The sequence below is a fragment of the Leptonychotes weddellii genome, chromosome 11, assembly GCF_054177405.1.
Source record: "Leptonychotes weddellii isolate Sample4059 chromosome 11, ASM5417740v2, whole genome shotgun sequence".
NCBI lineage: Eukaryota > Metazoa > Chordata > Mammalia > Carnivora > Phocidae > Leptonychotes > Leptonychotes weddellii.
Genome location: NC_138379.1, coordinates 8,758,674 through 8,772,493, shown reverse-complemented (window position 1 = coordinate 8,772,493; position 13,820 = coordinate 8,758,674). Strand labels below are relative to the sequence as shown.

Below are 13,820 nucleotides of genomic sequence, written 5' to 3'. Positions count from 1 at the left end.
GGAGAAAGGGAGTGAGGGCTGGGAGGGGCCCTCAGGCTGCCAGGGGCAGGACGGTCAGGAGGCACGCAGGGCCTGGCAAACCTGAGGGGTACTGGAGTGAGCAAATGTGCCAGGGGGCTGGAGCGGGCCCAGGCTGAGCAAGGGGGAGAAGGCCTGCCACGTGCTGGCTGAGCTGGCCACCGACCGCTCTCCGGCCCCGCTGACACCACCCGTGGTAATGAGACGGATCCAATTTGTACCCAGGGCCCCACCGGGAGCAGCTGCCACCGCAGGGTTGAAAGTAATTTAATTGGACACATTAGCCACAGAGTTCTCCTCTCTGCTCCCCTCATGCAGGGCCTTGTGCATGTCCCCTTGCGGCTGCCCACACCCCACACCGCCCCAGCCTGGCTGGGGGCAGGGTACACCCTTCACTAACCAGCACCGTGGGACCCCCACCTACTAGGGCTGACCCGCCCCCCCCACCCCCGCCCCGGGCCTGGCAGCCCTGCTCTCTCATTTCAGGGGCTCCTGAGGGCTCTAGAACCAGAGAGCTGGCTGGGCTCTGCAGGAGCCAAGTTCTCCCCTTTCTCGGATGCTAGTAGCAACTGTAGGCGCCCCCTGGGGCTGGGGCTCAGACCTCTGCCTCCTGTCTCCTCCGATGGGCACAACGAGTCTCCCCCTTCCCCCACCCAGCCTGCCGAGAGCCCCCAGCTTCCTGCACTCTGAGAAGGGCATCAAAGGAGCAGGGCCACTACCAAGATGGGGATGGGCGGCCCTCCTGTCGGGGCTCTGGGGGAGGGCTGCGTGCACACGCACAGAATCAGACATAGTACGCACACACAAACACACACGCGCGCTGACAGACCCACATGCTGTCTTGGAAATGCCCGGATCTGTACACACCAAAGCTCCCACAGCCTCCCGTCCACACCTGCAGCCCACACAGCCAGGTGAGGCCCTCCCTGCTCCGGGCAGATGGAAGCCTCAGAGGCAGCGGGCCGGCAGGTGGGAGGGTGTGGCAGGGGGCAGGCAGGGCCCCTGGGGGGGGCAGTCACAGCTCCCTGCGCACCTCCCGCACCTAACTGCAAATACACTCATTAGCTGCTGTTTACGGCCGGCACTCGGATGAGCGAGCGAGCGAGCGGGCACGGCTATGACCGAGTCCAGCCGGCACCCGAACTCGAACTCGCTCACGAGCTTTCCCCCTCGGGCCCCGCCCTCCCTCTGCCCTGGGGCCCATGGCCCCGAACGTTCAATGACAAGAAGACATCCGTTCCCCAAACACTCCGGCTCCTGATACAAGTCAGCTCCCGGCCCAGCCCCCTGCCCACAGGAGACACACCTCTTCCAACAGGCCCTCCAGGTGGAAGCCACAGAGCCCCCCAGAGCAGGCCCGACGTGCCGGCCCACCTCCCAAACCAACTGGGTCCGGAATTCCAGGCGCAGGCTCTGGGCCCCGTCCAGCCCCTTCCACAGGTCCCGGACTCTTCTGCCAACTCCGTTCCAGACCTTGGGGAACGCTGCTGGGTGAGACCAGAGCCCTGCCCTCCAGACGCAAGTTGGACAGGGCCCAGCCAGGCTGCCCCTACTGCCTGGAAGGTCAGGCACTTCCATGTCCACGGAACTGGCACAACCCTCCTGGCACCACCGGCTGGGGTTCCCTTTGCAAGGCAGGCGGGCACCCGGGCTGGGCCTGGCACCGGCTGGCTCCGGCAACTGGCCAGACCAGTGACTGCCACAACAGAGGGAGCCGACCTCACCAGCCTCACGTGCCCCCTGCTGCCCACGGAGCAGGGAGCCGGATCCACGCAGAGCCGCCCATGCCGGCCCTGGGAGCAATGGGGCCTCTGAGGGGACTGTCCTAGCGATGCCCCTTCCAGCCAAGCGTCCCTGGCTCAGGACTCGGCCTCCTGCTGCCCCCCCCCACGAGGCCCCCCCTCACTGCTCCTCTCCCTGCCGTTCACAGCCTGGCTCCCCTGGGGGAAGCAGTTATTGAAAACGGTCCATCAGATTCAATAAGGATTCAAAGTCCCTCAGAGAATAGAGGGTGGGCGGGGAGTGGGGGGGTGGGAGGAAAGGAGGGGTGCCAGAGGGAAGGAGCCACCCACTCCTCCCCTGCCTTTCCCTCAAGGCCTCCTGCAACAGCTGGGCTGGCGGGGGGTGGGGGGGTGAGAGGGGGAAGCCCTTCGCTGCTAGGCTATGTTGCCTTCAGGGCCCCTTGGGCTTGAGCTTGGGGTCAGCCAGGGGCAGGGCCCAGCTGCCCAGGGCCTGACACCCACCTATTCCCCCACCTTCCAGCTGTCCCTCACCTGTCACCTGCTGGCTGGCCTGTTCCCACCCCAATCCGGCTCGCTCTAGCCTCTCTTCCCCCACCAGGAGGGGCTTCGAGGCTATCGCCCTCCCCACTGGCCCCCAGTTCTCAAGTACCCAGCCCACTGGTCAGGCTGTTCCCACAAAGCCACCACAGAGCATGCGTGACCAAAGGCCTAGGAGGGTCGTGTCTCCACAGTCACATGCAGCTTGGGGGCACTGGCTACCCTGACCCAAGCCCACAGAAGCCATCCCTCTCACCCAGGGTTTCAGACCTGCCCAGCCCCAGCCCCCACCCCTCTTGGCCATGGCCTGTTGAGAGATCGTTGGCTCTTCAGCCCTAGACCTGGATCCAAGCCCGAGATGCAAGGGAGGTCTGGGCCTGTGCAGGTGGGGATTGCGGGATTGGGGCATAGATGGGGGGGGCGGAGTTTGACAGTGAACCAACCGGTCAGACAAAGTCAGGCCTCATTGGACCTTCCCACACCCCAGCCCTCGTCTCTAATCCTGGTGGCCCTTTCAGCCATACCCCTTAACTCCTGCCCTACACACCACCCAATGGCCTCTTTTCTTAACTTGTGCCCACCAGGTAGAGGGTTGGCCTGGACAACCTCATGGATCCCTCTGCCTTGAGAGAGGAGATCCACTGTGCCAAGGCCCCCTGCCCCATGCAGTGTGTCCCCTGTGCTCCTGAGATTGACCTTTCTGGAAGAGTTGCTGTAGAGGGCAGAGCCCACTAACAGGTGGGACAGACAAGACTTCAGGCACTGCTACCCCCAGGGACAAGCTCGCAGAGGGCTGGGGGCAAGGCAGGCAGCCTCAGGACCTGACCTCTCTCTCAGCTCTGCTGCACTGGCCCAGACTTTCCCTCTCTGGCCTTCTTCGCTCACTCACTGCAAGGTCACCTCTCCTTCCCTTCCTCCCTCCCTGAAACTGTCTTGCCTGCCCACTGCAACGCTGACCCCTGCAGGCCTGCTGAGGCCCTGCCCGGCCTGGGGCCTGGGTCGAAGGGACACAGGGAGGCCTGGCCAGGCCACCTTCAGGATGAACACAGGAGGAGGGTTGAGGGCAGGGAGAGGGCCGCCTGCCTCAGGGAGGAGACAGAGAGGAAGTTGCAGGCATGGCGGCTTGGGGGACTCCGGACAGAGTTTGGAGTAGAAGCCAGTGGGGGTGTATGGGAGGGGGGCTGGTCTTCGTTCTTCACTGGGCTCTGGCTTTTTCCCACAGTCCCTTGCTTAAGCTGAGCTAGATCCCAGAAGGGGCTGTGGGCCCAAGTGGGTAGGGAACTGTGGACAGGGTCTCAGCCAGCAGGCTGAACCCTGTGGAGACCAGGGTGAGTGGGCTGAGGGAAGGAGTACGTCAGGGACACTCTGGAACCAGCCTGGAACATGGCAGAGCAGGAGAACACAGGAGAGGGAAAACTGTAAAAAACGATTGGGCCACAGGTGTTCCTGGGAGTGGGATAAGGGGATCAGGACAGACAAGGTACTGGCCCCTGGGGGACCAGAGGGAGGGGCCTGAATCACACAGGCATTAATTTGCATATCTCACTCCTACCAGGTGCCAGCCAAACGGGAGGTGGGGGACAGAAATGGGGGGCACATAGCCCTGCCTGGGGGAGCAGAGTCTAGGGGGCCTGAGGGGAGCTGGGGTTGGAAGGAATGCCTAGTCTGGCCTGGAGCTGTAGGGATTCTAGGAGGTGGGCGGGGATGCAGGGGGGCTGGGGTACAGAGGCCAGATTGATGATTCTGGCCCCTCAGAGAGCCCCGGGGGACCCAGGATCAAAAGCAGACTCTGCCCTCTCCAGCCTATTTCTGACCCCATCCAGTCCAGTGGCCACACCAGAGGGAAATGAACCCCAGGCCCAGTCTGTTCTGGGTTGGGTTGGTCAGTGCTGCCCTGCCCCTGCCCCTTGGCACTGGTGGGCCCTGCAACCGCAACTGGGCAAGACAGGTTTCCACCCCAGAGGGAGGCCTGTTGGGGGGGGGGGGCGGAGGGTGGAAGAGGGAGATGCCCCGGGGGCTGCCAGGATGCCAGGGGCAGCACTGGGTTGCAGGCCCTTTGCCCAGAAGATGCCCAGAGTGTCAAGTTGGCCTCCATGGAGAGGGCAGAGGTGCTCCGAGGAGCAGTGATGTCATGGTGCCCAGGCGTGGGAGGAAAGAGGAGGGAGGGAGAGGGGATGAGGACACGGACCCAGGCCACTGGGCTAACAGGAAAGGGGAGGCTGCCAGCCTGGCAGGGCAGGGGGAAAGTGAGTGTCCTCACTGCATCTCCCCTTCCAACCTCGTACCGGAGAGCTGGCCTCTGAACTAAGCGCTTGGTTTCTGAGACGGTGATCCCGGCCAGAGACTGCCTCTGCCCTGGGTCCGAGTGCTGGAAGCTGGCAGCCTCGTGGGGGAAGGTGCCAGGGTTGGCGACCTGGGTTCAGACAGAGGAAGGGAGGGGTCTCCAAAAGCAATGTCCCTTCAGCCATCACCTAGAGGACATTCAGGGATGGGCAAGAGGTTCCGGAGAGGGAGACCGAGTCTCTCTCACCCTTATCCCCAAGCGCTGAGTGAGTGCAGTGGCTGGGCACCCAGTAGGTCCTCCTCAGTGGACTCAGAAGGCTGTGACGATTTGATGGGGGTGAGGGTCCGACTCCTCAGGAGGCAGGGACAGGCTGAGGCTGCCCCTAGAGGGAGAACAAATGTGGGGCTGGGACAAGAGTGGACAAAGCTGGTGTCCACTGGACTGCCCTCAAAATCCTCAGGGGCTCAAGGTCCCTTCTGCAGAGAGCCTTAGAGCTGTCCCTTCCCTGAGCACCCCCAACCCTGGGAGGTCAGCAGCAGTAAGCCTGGAGGCTCTTCATTTGGGAGCAAGTTCTCAGGCTGGGGTACCTTGCTTTTAGCATCACAGAGAAAGCCAGAAGCAGAGACCCCGCTGCCAGAGCTGGCAGACTGGGGGGTGCTGGGTCTGGGGTGGGGCACCGCAGGTGGGAGCTGAGACGGCCTGGGCAGGAGCTGCAGGGGACCTGCCTACAGGTGGGCACTGTGTGAGGAGGCGTCAGGAGCCAAGGAGGAAATGGCAGAGCAATTTCCAGAGGAAGGAGGCAAGATTCCTAGCCAGGGCTTGGAGGACAGACGTGGGCTCCCGGGCCACTCCCCAGCTCCCTCCGGAGAGATGCAAAGGAGCCGGCCCCTCCCCCTCCCTCCCCCGACAGGACTGGAGTGAGTTTGGGGATCTTTGCTTTCCCCCTCCCCAAACCCGGGAGCACATTCCCCTGGCACCCCCCTTCTCACCAATCTCTGCTCTCTTTCCCTTCAGGTACTCCTGTCTCCCCCACCCCCCGACAACACTCCTGCTGTTCCCCACCCTCCCTCTCCGAAGGCCCCCTCCCCTGCTGCTGCACCAGATTCCCACTTGCCCCTTGGCACCCTCTCAATTCACAGTTGGCACCGCCGATGTCACTCTGCTCCCCGGTGCCCACAACCTTGGCCCAAAGCTGCCTGGGATCCTTGCCCTGGGGTCCCCCAGCGCTGGCACCCGTGGGCACCGGTGCTGGGGACCCGGGGGTGCCTCTGAGGGCACTGCCCGGTTCCCGCGGGGACAGTGGCTCCTCGCTCCGCCACACACGTTGTCCTTGGGCTGCTGGGGGTGCGGGGGGGGGGGAGGTCCTTGTGGGGACACTGCGAAGCCGGCGCCGGGCATCAAGCCTGGCAGCGCCCGGACTGCGGGGGCCGGGGTCCGAGCCGCTGACGCTCAAGCCCGCGCCCCCGGGGCTGGGATGACCCCGGGGCGGGGGCGGGGGGGGGAGTCCTTGCGGCTCCGGCGGACAGCAGCCCCGGGCTGGGGCTCCGAGACGGCGCCTGGCGCTGCCGCCGTCCTGCCTGCCGGTGCGGGGCGCCCCAGCCCGCGCGGGGCCGCGCTTACCTGGGCTGGCCGCCTCCGGGTCCCGGTACATGGTCCCCTCGTCGCCGGCTCCCTCCTGGCTCCTCAGAGCCGCCCGCGGCCGCGCGCTGCTCCGCCGCCGCTGCAGGGCATGGGGCCGGGCGACCCCCGGGGGCGGGTCCGAGGGCGGGGGCCGCGCGGGCTGCACCGAGCCGCGGAGCCGGGGAGCGGGGGCCGCCCGCCAGCCCTCCCGCGCGCCCGCCGAGCACGCTGCCGCCGCCGCCGAGCCGCGCCGAGCCTCCTCCCTCCGGCCTGCGCGCCGCGAGTGCGCGCCGGAGCGTGTGTGAGTGTGTACGAGGCCGTGTGTATGTGTGTGTGTGTGAGCGCGTGTGTGAGCGCGCCCGGGGCACCGCCGGCGCCGCCCGCCCGCTGCCACCGCCACCGCGGCCGCCTGCGCCCGCTGCTGCCCACTGCCGGCCGCGCGCCGCACTGCAGCCCTGCGCCCGCCGCCGCCCGGAGCCGCCCCGAGGGCACCAACACCGCCCGGCGCGCCCCGCCCGCAGCCCCCGCGGGGAGGGCACGGAGCCCTCGGGTGGGCCCTGCGAGCTTGCGGGTCCCGCCGCACGGCGCGACCAGCCCGGCCGGGGCGCCCCTGATGGCAGCGGCTTCGAACCGGGCGGGGAGGGGTGGCTGGCCACCTCCTCCGAGGTGCCCTTTGACTCCGTTCCAAGAGGCGTGGAAAGCCACTCCGGGTTTTCCGCTTGGCGGCGGCCCGAGGGCGTCAGCTCGGGACTCGACACCGCGGCGGTCCCGGGAAGTCGGGCTGGTGTGTGCAAAAACCAGGAGTGGATTTTTTGCCAGCGCTGAGCCTGGGTCCGTCACTGTGGCCGTCTCCTCGAATTTGAACACAGCTGCAGCAGAAAGGACCAGGATCGCCACCCTCAGTGGGGGACGAGGCCTAGCGACCCTCTCCACTTAACCCAGCCGCAGACCTTTCGGCCTCTGTTCATCCCTCTCCTGCATCGCTCCTCCACTTCACCCCCCTTTCCTTTCCTTGACCCTGGCATTTCAGTGGGTAAGAAAGAAATCCCTCCTTCTTCCAACCCTGGGGCTCTCTTGGCTCTCTCAGCCCCTCTGTCAGGTCCACACAGCCCAAATCAGGTGAACCCTAGAATGGGAAGTGTTTGATTCTGGGGCAGGGAGGAGAAATTCTCCCCCAAATTTTCAAAGCCTGGAACTGAATGAACTCTTGGTGGTTTCAGGTACCGAGACCTCCCAGCACACACCTACATACCTAATCCACTACACCACCACCTCCCTCTACACACACATACACCGGCACACAAACACAAGAGATACGCACACTGCAGCAGTACTCCTGCTCCGCAAGGGGCCTGCCCCCACCCTAAACTGAAAGGGGTAGGCAGGAGGGCAAAACCCCTAGCCCCAGTGCAGCATCCTGCCCTCCCCTCCACTGAGAATGAAGTTGGAAGGTGAGCCAGGCTTTGTAAAATCAAGGATTCCTAATCCCACCCGGAGAAATCCACTTAACTGACTATACTGCACAGCTCACACCCAACCACACCTCCATCTTCCCCCAACACGGGAGGCAGCCAGCACGCACAGCCTGTCTCAAGTCTCCCCCAGTACTCGCACACACACCCCCCCATACTCTTGAACTTGCATGGAGCTTATTACACGCGCGCGCACACACACACACACGCTCGTGCGCAGGCACACACCTCCACCCACAGCTTTTCGGTTGAGAAACAGATAAGGAAATTCCCCCAAGCAAACCTCCTTAAAGAGTGTTCCGGTGGAGAACAGATTTCCTTGGATTGAACGTTCTAATTAAAAATGGAAGGAAGAAAAAAAAAAAAAAAGGCAGTCATAGATTTCAGCCCATAATTAGTCCCTGGCCAGAAATCTCAGCCCTCATCCCTTGGTCAAGGGCCATTATGTTTTGTATACCCTGCAGCCATCCCCACCCATATGCAGCCAAGAATCTAGGATATATACATATACCGCTTTTTGGCAAACCCCAGGAAGCCAAGCCAAAAGGCTGGGACTCCAGGGTCTCCAATCTTGACTTCTTCCTGCTCCCATCCTCAGCTCCCTCTCTCAGTGCCTAGCTAGTAAAGACCAGATAGTCCGCCCCTTCCCACCCCTATCTCATGTCATCAATGGGCTCCACACAGAAAGGTTCCCTGCTCAGGAATCTCCCCATCTATCAACCTGAGAGTCCAGATTGGGACAGCAGAATTCATCATGGCAACTCAACAGATCTTTATAAGCATTTAGAATCATGGAGTTTTTAGAGTTGGTGGGGAGAGGACCTCTGAGAGGCCACCACTGGGGTGACAGATGGTGAAGACAAGGCCTCTATAGGGGGAAAGAACTGGCTAGGGAGCTCAGGGCCCCAGAGCTAGCAGCACAGGGAGCTGGCAAGAGAATCGGGAGGAGACCCTTGGTCCTGGCTCCAGCCTTTTGCCAACCACTATGAGATTCATGAGCAGACCCAGTGCTCGCCCCCATCTGAGAGCTTACAGCCTGTCCCTTTCAAACATAAAAATCCCAAACTCACTCACTCCCAGGAGGCAGTAGACAGTCATTGTTCCAGAACGTCAGAGATGGACAGTCCGTCAGACATACTAGATAAATCCCATGAGATGTTGCTGTGGAGACCGAGGCTCTGGGGCATTGGTAACCTCAGTGGGTTTTACTTCCTGCCTGCATCACTGACACAGGAAAAGCTTTGAAGACACCCTTTCTCTGGGTCTCATTCACTTTGTCTAGGGGATGCAGAATCACTGGGAAGAGAGAAGAATACAGATTTACGTGGCCCTGCCATTCATAGCTGTGTGACCCCAGGCAGATAACTTGACACCCCTGGGCCTCAGTCCTCATCCATACCATGGAGATAAAAATACCACCTGTTTGACTATTATAAAGAGTGAACGAGATGATACCAGTAAGGCACTTAAAATGATACTTGGAACACAGAACTTATTCCTGATGGATCTCGAACGTACTCCTCGTTACCATGTTTTGCCTCTCAAGGAAGTTCTTCTAGATGTCTGACCTCGAACCATTTGGCTGCACTTGAAGGCTACTCTCTCCTGGGGGAGCATCAACAAGAGCCAAGGCCACTGTGAGTCCCTGTCTTCTGGGCACTCACGGAGGACTGGGCACAGGCAGGAAATGAAGTGTGCGGGAAGTGAGCAGGTCCTCTAAGAAAAGAGATCAGAGGGTGGTAATCACCCTAGTCCTGACTGCAGGTCGTGGCCCTCTAAGGTGAGGGCCTGGGCCTTTGGCGCTCTGCCCCTCCCCTTCCCATCCTCCCCCCCCAGCCCCCCCCCACCCCGTAGACGGGGGCCCAGAGAAATCTTCTCATTCTGTGACGCTGCCGGCTTCTTTGTCCTGGGTTCCATGATGTGGCAGGAAATGCTGGTAGCACCTGGCTCCCCAAGGAATACCCCACTGAATACTGTGGGCCCCTCAGGCCTATTTCCGATCTGGTGTGGTCATCAGGGCCCAGGTGTCCTGGGTCGGCTTCTGGAGGAACAGAGCAGGGAGGGACGGACGTTCTGTCCCTCTGGAGCAGAGACCAGGCCCGCGCTCTCCTAAACAGGGCCCCTGAGGCTGCCGGGCTCTGTTGCTAGGCCACGGCTGGAGGCAGGGCTCCGGGGTTCCCCTCAGCCTCTACCTGGCATGGTCTCCAATGCTGCTGTCTCCCCACAGCTCCTGTCCCCCCTACCCTGCCCCCCTCGCCACGGGCTGAATTATTAATAAAAACGCTGAGGAAGCTGTTTGTGCAGCTCACAAGACAGAACAAACACACCTCTCTCCTTATCACCATCCGTGTGGTGAGAGGCTTCGGCTGAACATTTGCTGGATCCAGGAGGGGCAGGTGGAGACCAGCCGGAAGACAGCTTTGAAGGGCAACAGCAGGTAGAAGCATAACATGAACACCTCCTCAGGAAGGACAGAACAACGAAGTTCTAGAAGGCAGCTCTGGCCATTCCTATGCCCACCTCGTCCCAGTGGAGACTGAGTCAATGCTTGCAGATCAATCACCTCTTGTCCCCAGACCCAGGGACCACTGAATCTCAGAGGCTTACCCAAGGCCTCGGCACGCGTGGCACACTTCTGCTGGCCCCCACTTTGGAGACCTGATACTAAAGAGGCATCCAGCATCCAGTGAAGAATCCTAGACTTAAAATCTGGTCTTGCCTCTGCCACCATCTACCTGTTTGGCTTTGGCCAGTGACTTGACATCTCTGGGACTCAGTTTTCTCATCCATAAAATAGGACTGTAATGGCACCACGTGGGGATGGCGAATATACTGGGGAGATCGCAAGGCAAGGGCTGGGTGTCTTTCTTGGCTCCCTTGAACCAAGGCACCTGACACCTCCCGGGCACCAAGGTCTCTGCCCCAAGCTGACCTTCCATAGCCCTGGGTCCCCATTCTGTATCCTCAGGTCATGCTTCAGGGCCAGAAGCCCCTTCCGCACTCCCAACCCCACTCACATCCTTTCTCCCTGAAACCTCCTCTCTCTCTCTCTCTCTCTACTGTCACCCTGCCATCCACCCCTCCCTCATGTGCTTGGCTCAGCCCCTCAAACTCCAAAAGATGAACGCTGGTGCCCCTTCTCCTTGCCAGCTGCTGTGTGGGATAGCCCCAGCCTCAGTCAGAATCTTGGCCTTAGGCCTCTGTTTTCAGATACCCCCTACCTCTCAGTCTTGGGCAGCTCCAGGACCCTGACATAGGTTGAGAGCCATGGGATCCAGTGAGATGCCCTTATCAGGATGTACTGTAGAAGCACCTTGGCTTGCCAATTACAAGCTGAGTGACCCAGGATAAATCACTCGATTCTTCTGAGCCTTAGCTTACCAGTCTATACTACAAGGATATTGGTTTTTAATCTCAATTCCGCCTTGGACTCCTTTGGGAATCTAATGAACTCCATGGACCTCGCCCTCCCTAGAAAAATTCATATTCAAATATAGGCACAATATTTTGCCCATAATTGGGTGGGAGGGGGTCCTACAGGTTTCAGATTAAAATCCCTGGTTCAGAGGCCTACAAGGTTGCTTCCAGCTCTGACAGTCTGTGCCCAGTTTTCGGCCCTACTCACCTCCCCGCAGGGATTCCTGGGATCAGGTAGGGGTGGGCTGGCGGTCTAACCCCACCATTTGTCCCTCCAGCTCAGCGGCCCCCTCCCCCGGCGCTTGCTGTGGTTGACGCCAGCTTGCCTGCAGCTCAGACCAGCGTTTCAGTACCTTTTGGAGGCTACCGAACAGGCTTCACCTGCCTTTCAAGGTATTTAAAGGTTCTTTGACCAAATGCTTTTTGATCCTCCGTTGATGGGAACCAAGCGGAGGCTCTTTCACCAACGGCCCCCCTCCCCCCATATATTAGTGACTAAGAGCTCTTTTGATATTGCAGAAGCCTTCCGTGGTTTGTTCAAAGCCCTGGCCCTTGTGGCCACCTCCTCCAGAGACCCAAACCGGTCAGCTCCAGCCGCCACCACCCACCCCCAGCGGTGGCCTAGTTAATAGGGGCCCCCCAGCGCTAGACGGCTCCGGCCTGCAACTGGGAGACCCCAGACCTAAGCCCAGCTGGTAGAGGCGCTGCTTCAGTAAAGCCCCGCTCCTCCCAGGGAGCCCCCGCCCCGGTCCGGGTAAGATGGGGTCGAAGTGTCCCCCCAGACCCTGGGGAAACACGTCTCTTCTTCCCGCCCAACTTAGGCTGCACAGACAGGCATGCGGCCCACGGGTTCGATTAACCTGTTTCCAGGGTCCAGTAAATGTGATCCCTTAGCCTGCGGCTAAGAAGGGGAAACTGAGGCTTTGAGAAGTCCCGAGTATAGGCGTTGGTGTATGAGGGACAGGAGCCGGCACCCACCGACTCAAGACCTTCGCCTGCTCCGCAAGCCCCCATCACAGCCGACGTCACTCTGCCCCCCGCGCTCCTACTCCTGCAGGGCAGCGCAGAAGGCCCTGGGTGGGCGCCAGCTGCAGAATCCGTGGGGGGCGGGGCACGAGGCCCTGGACTCCGGGCCGCCACTGCCCCGCGACGGGCGCCCCCGGCGCGGCTGCTCTTCTGGCCAACTTGGACCGACCCACCCCAGGCGCCCCGAGTCTGCCGCGGGGCGGGGGCCCGGGCGGAGATGCGCGTGCGCGGAGGGGGCGCCGCCGCGGAGCCCGCGTGAGCTGGTGAATTACCGTGTGCGGGAGAAGACGCGTCCGCCCCCGACTGCGGTGGGCTGGGGGAGAGGCGCGGGTGCACCCAGAGTCTAGGTGGGGGCCGCGACATGCCCTGAAGGAGCCCCAACACTGGACTGAGACCCCAGCTGGAGTTGAAGACTGCAGTGGGGGTGGGGTCCTATTTCTCAGCAGGTGAAAGGGTCATCAGCACCGAGAGAGCTGTGCCTGCCCCCAGTCCAGGATGTCTGGCTCTGCACTTGGGAGATCGTAGGAGGGACCCAGCACTCCGGGAGCTGCGCGAGTTCAGGTCACCTGGCCCCTTCTCTCTTAAAGGCTCCTTGGGGTGCTGGGCTCCTTGGGCCGCCCAGACCAAGTGCCAGAATCCAGTCCTGGCCTTGTAATAATTATATCAGCAGCTGCCACTATTTGTTGAACTCTGAAGGCTTGACAGCCCAAGTGCCAAGTGCATAACAAGCATTATCCCACTGGGTCGTCACAGCAGCCCCATGAAGTCTGGTTGTGATCCCCTCCTGAAGGTGAAGAAGCTGAGGATCAGAGCGGGTGTGGCTTGCCTGAGGTCACAAAGCCAAGAGAGATGAGGGATGGGGGCAGCTGGGAGTCCCACCCAGCTCTGACCTGTTCTAGAGTCTAAGCCTTCAACCACTAGGCTTGGCTTTCTTTCACTTTGGAGCTTTCTGGAGGCTGGGCAGGCCCCTGCTTCTGCCCTTCAGCCCAGTTTGGCCCAGCTCATGGGAGATAACGGGAGAACAGAGGTGGGGCAGCCCTGGAAAAGAGTGGGACCCCCACCCCCCACCCCTGATTCTCTGGCTGCTCCATTTCCTCCTGGATCCTCTCTCTTCCTGCCCCCCAACTGTGGGTGTCCCCCAAGGCTTTGTCCTCAGCGGTCATCTGCTTTCTCACCCCACACTCTCCCCCGTGTGAGCTCATGCACTCCCACCGTTTCAGCCTAACTCCCAACTCCGTCTCTGGGGCCCTCACCTCCCTCCCAGGCTGGCATCTGCCTCCGTGAAGCATTCCCCCTCCCCCAGTGGAGTAAATTCATTATCTGCCTTAGAGCAGCTCCTCTCTGAGACCATACCAAGCCTGTTAAGGCCCCATCCCTCTCCCAAGCTCTAGATCAGGTCCCCAAAGCCTCCTACTGCTCTTCCCCCACACTGGATCGGTTTCAGAGGCTTCAGACCCTTTCTCTGTGGACCCTCTCACACCCACATGGTAACCCTTGCACCTGCCTCCCTCAGTCAGACTCTCACAACCCTCCGCCTCCACCTTCGCAGCAGCTCCAAACCAGGCGCCACCCTCCTCCATTCCAACCCAGTGCCCTCGCTGGCTCCCTAGTGCTGCTCCCCAGCTCTCTGGCCAGCCCCCACCCCCCCAAGGCCTTGATCGCCTCCCCACAGCCTGTGGAGTCAGGTACAGGAAACTTTGCCTG

At 61.4% G+C, this 13,820-nt stretch overlaps 1 protein-coding gene across 5 annotated transcripts in view; it reads right to left on the bottom strand.

Annotated features, from left to right (window-relative positions):
* Window positions 1-6,581, bottom strand: part of SYT7 (synaptotagmin 7) — a 62,110-nt gene extending 55,529 nt beyond the window's left edge. Inside the window, exon 1 of one of the 5 annotated variants that reach the window (XM_081798009.1) lies at window positions 6,202-6,581. In XM_081798009.1, coding sequence (XP_081654135.1) covers window positions 6,202-6,232 — 31 coding nt within the window. In that variant the 5' untranslated portion in view covers window positions 6,233-6,581. The remainder of the gene's footprint in view (window positions 1-6,201) is intronic. The other 4 variants (XM_081798010.1, XM_081798011.1, XM_081798012.1 and 1 more) reach the window with 4 other exon arrangements.
* Window positions 6,582-13,820: the final 7,239 nt, after the last annotated feature.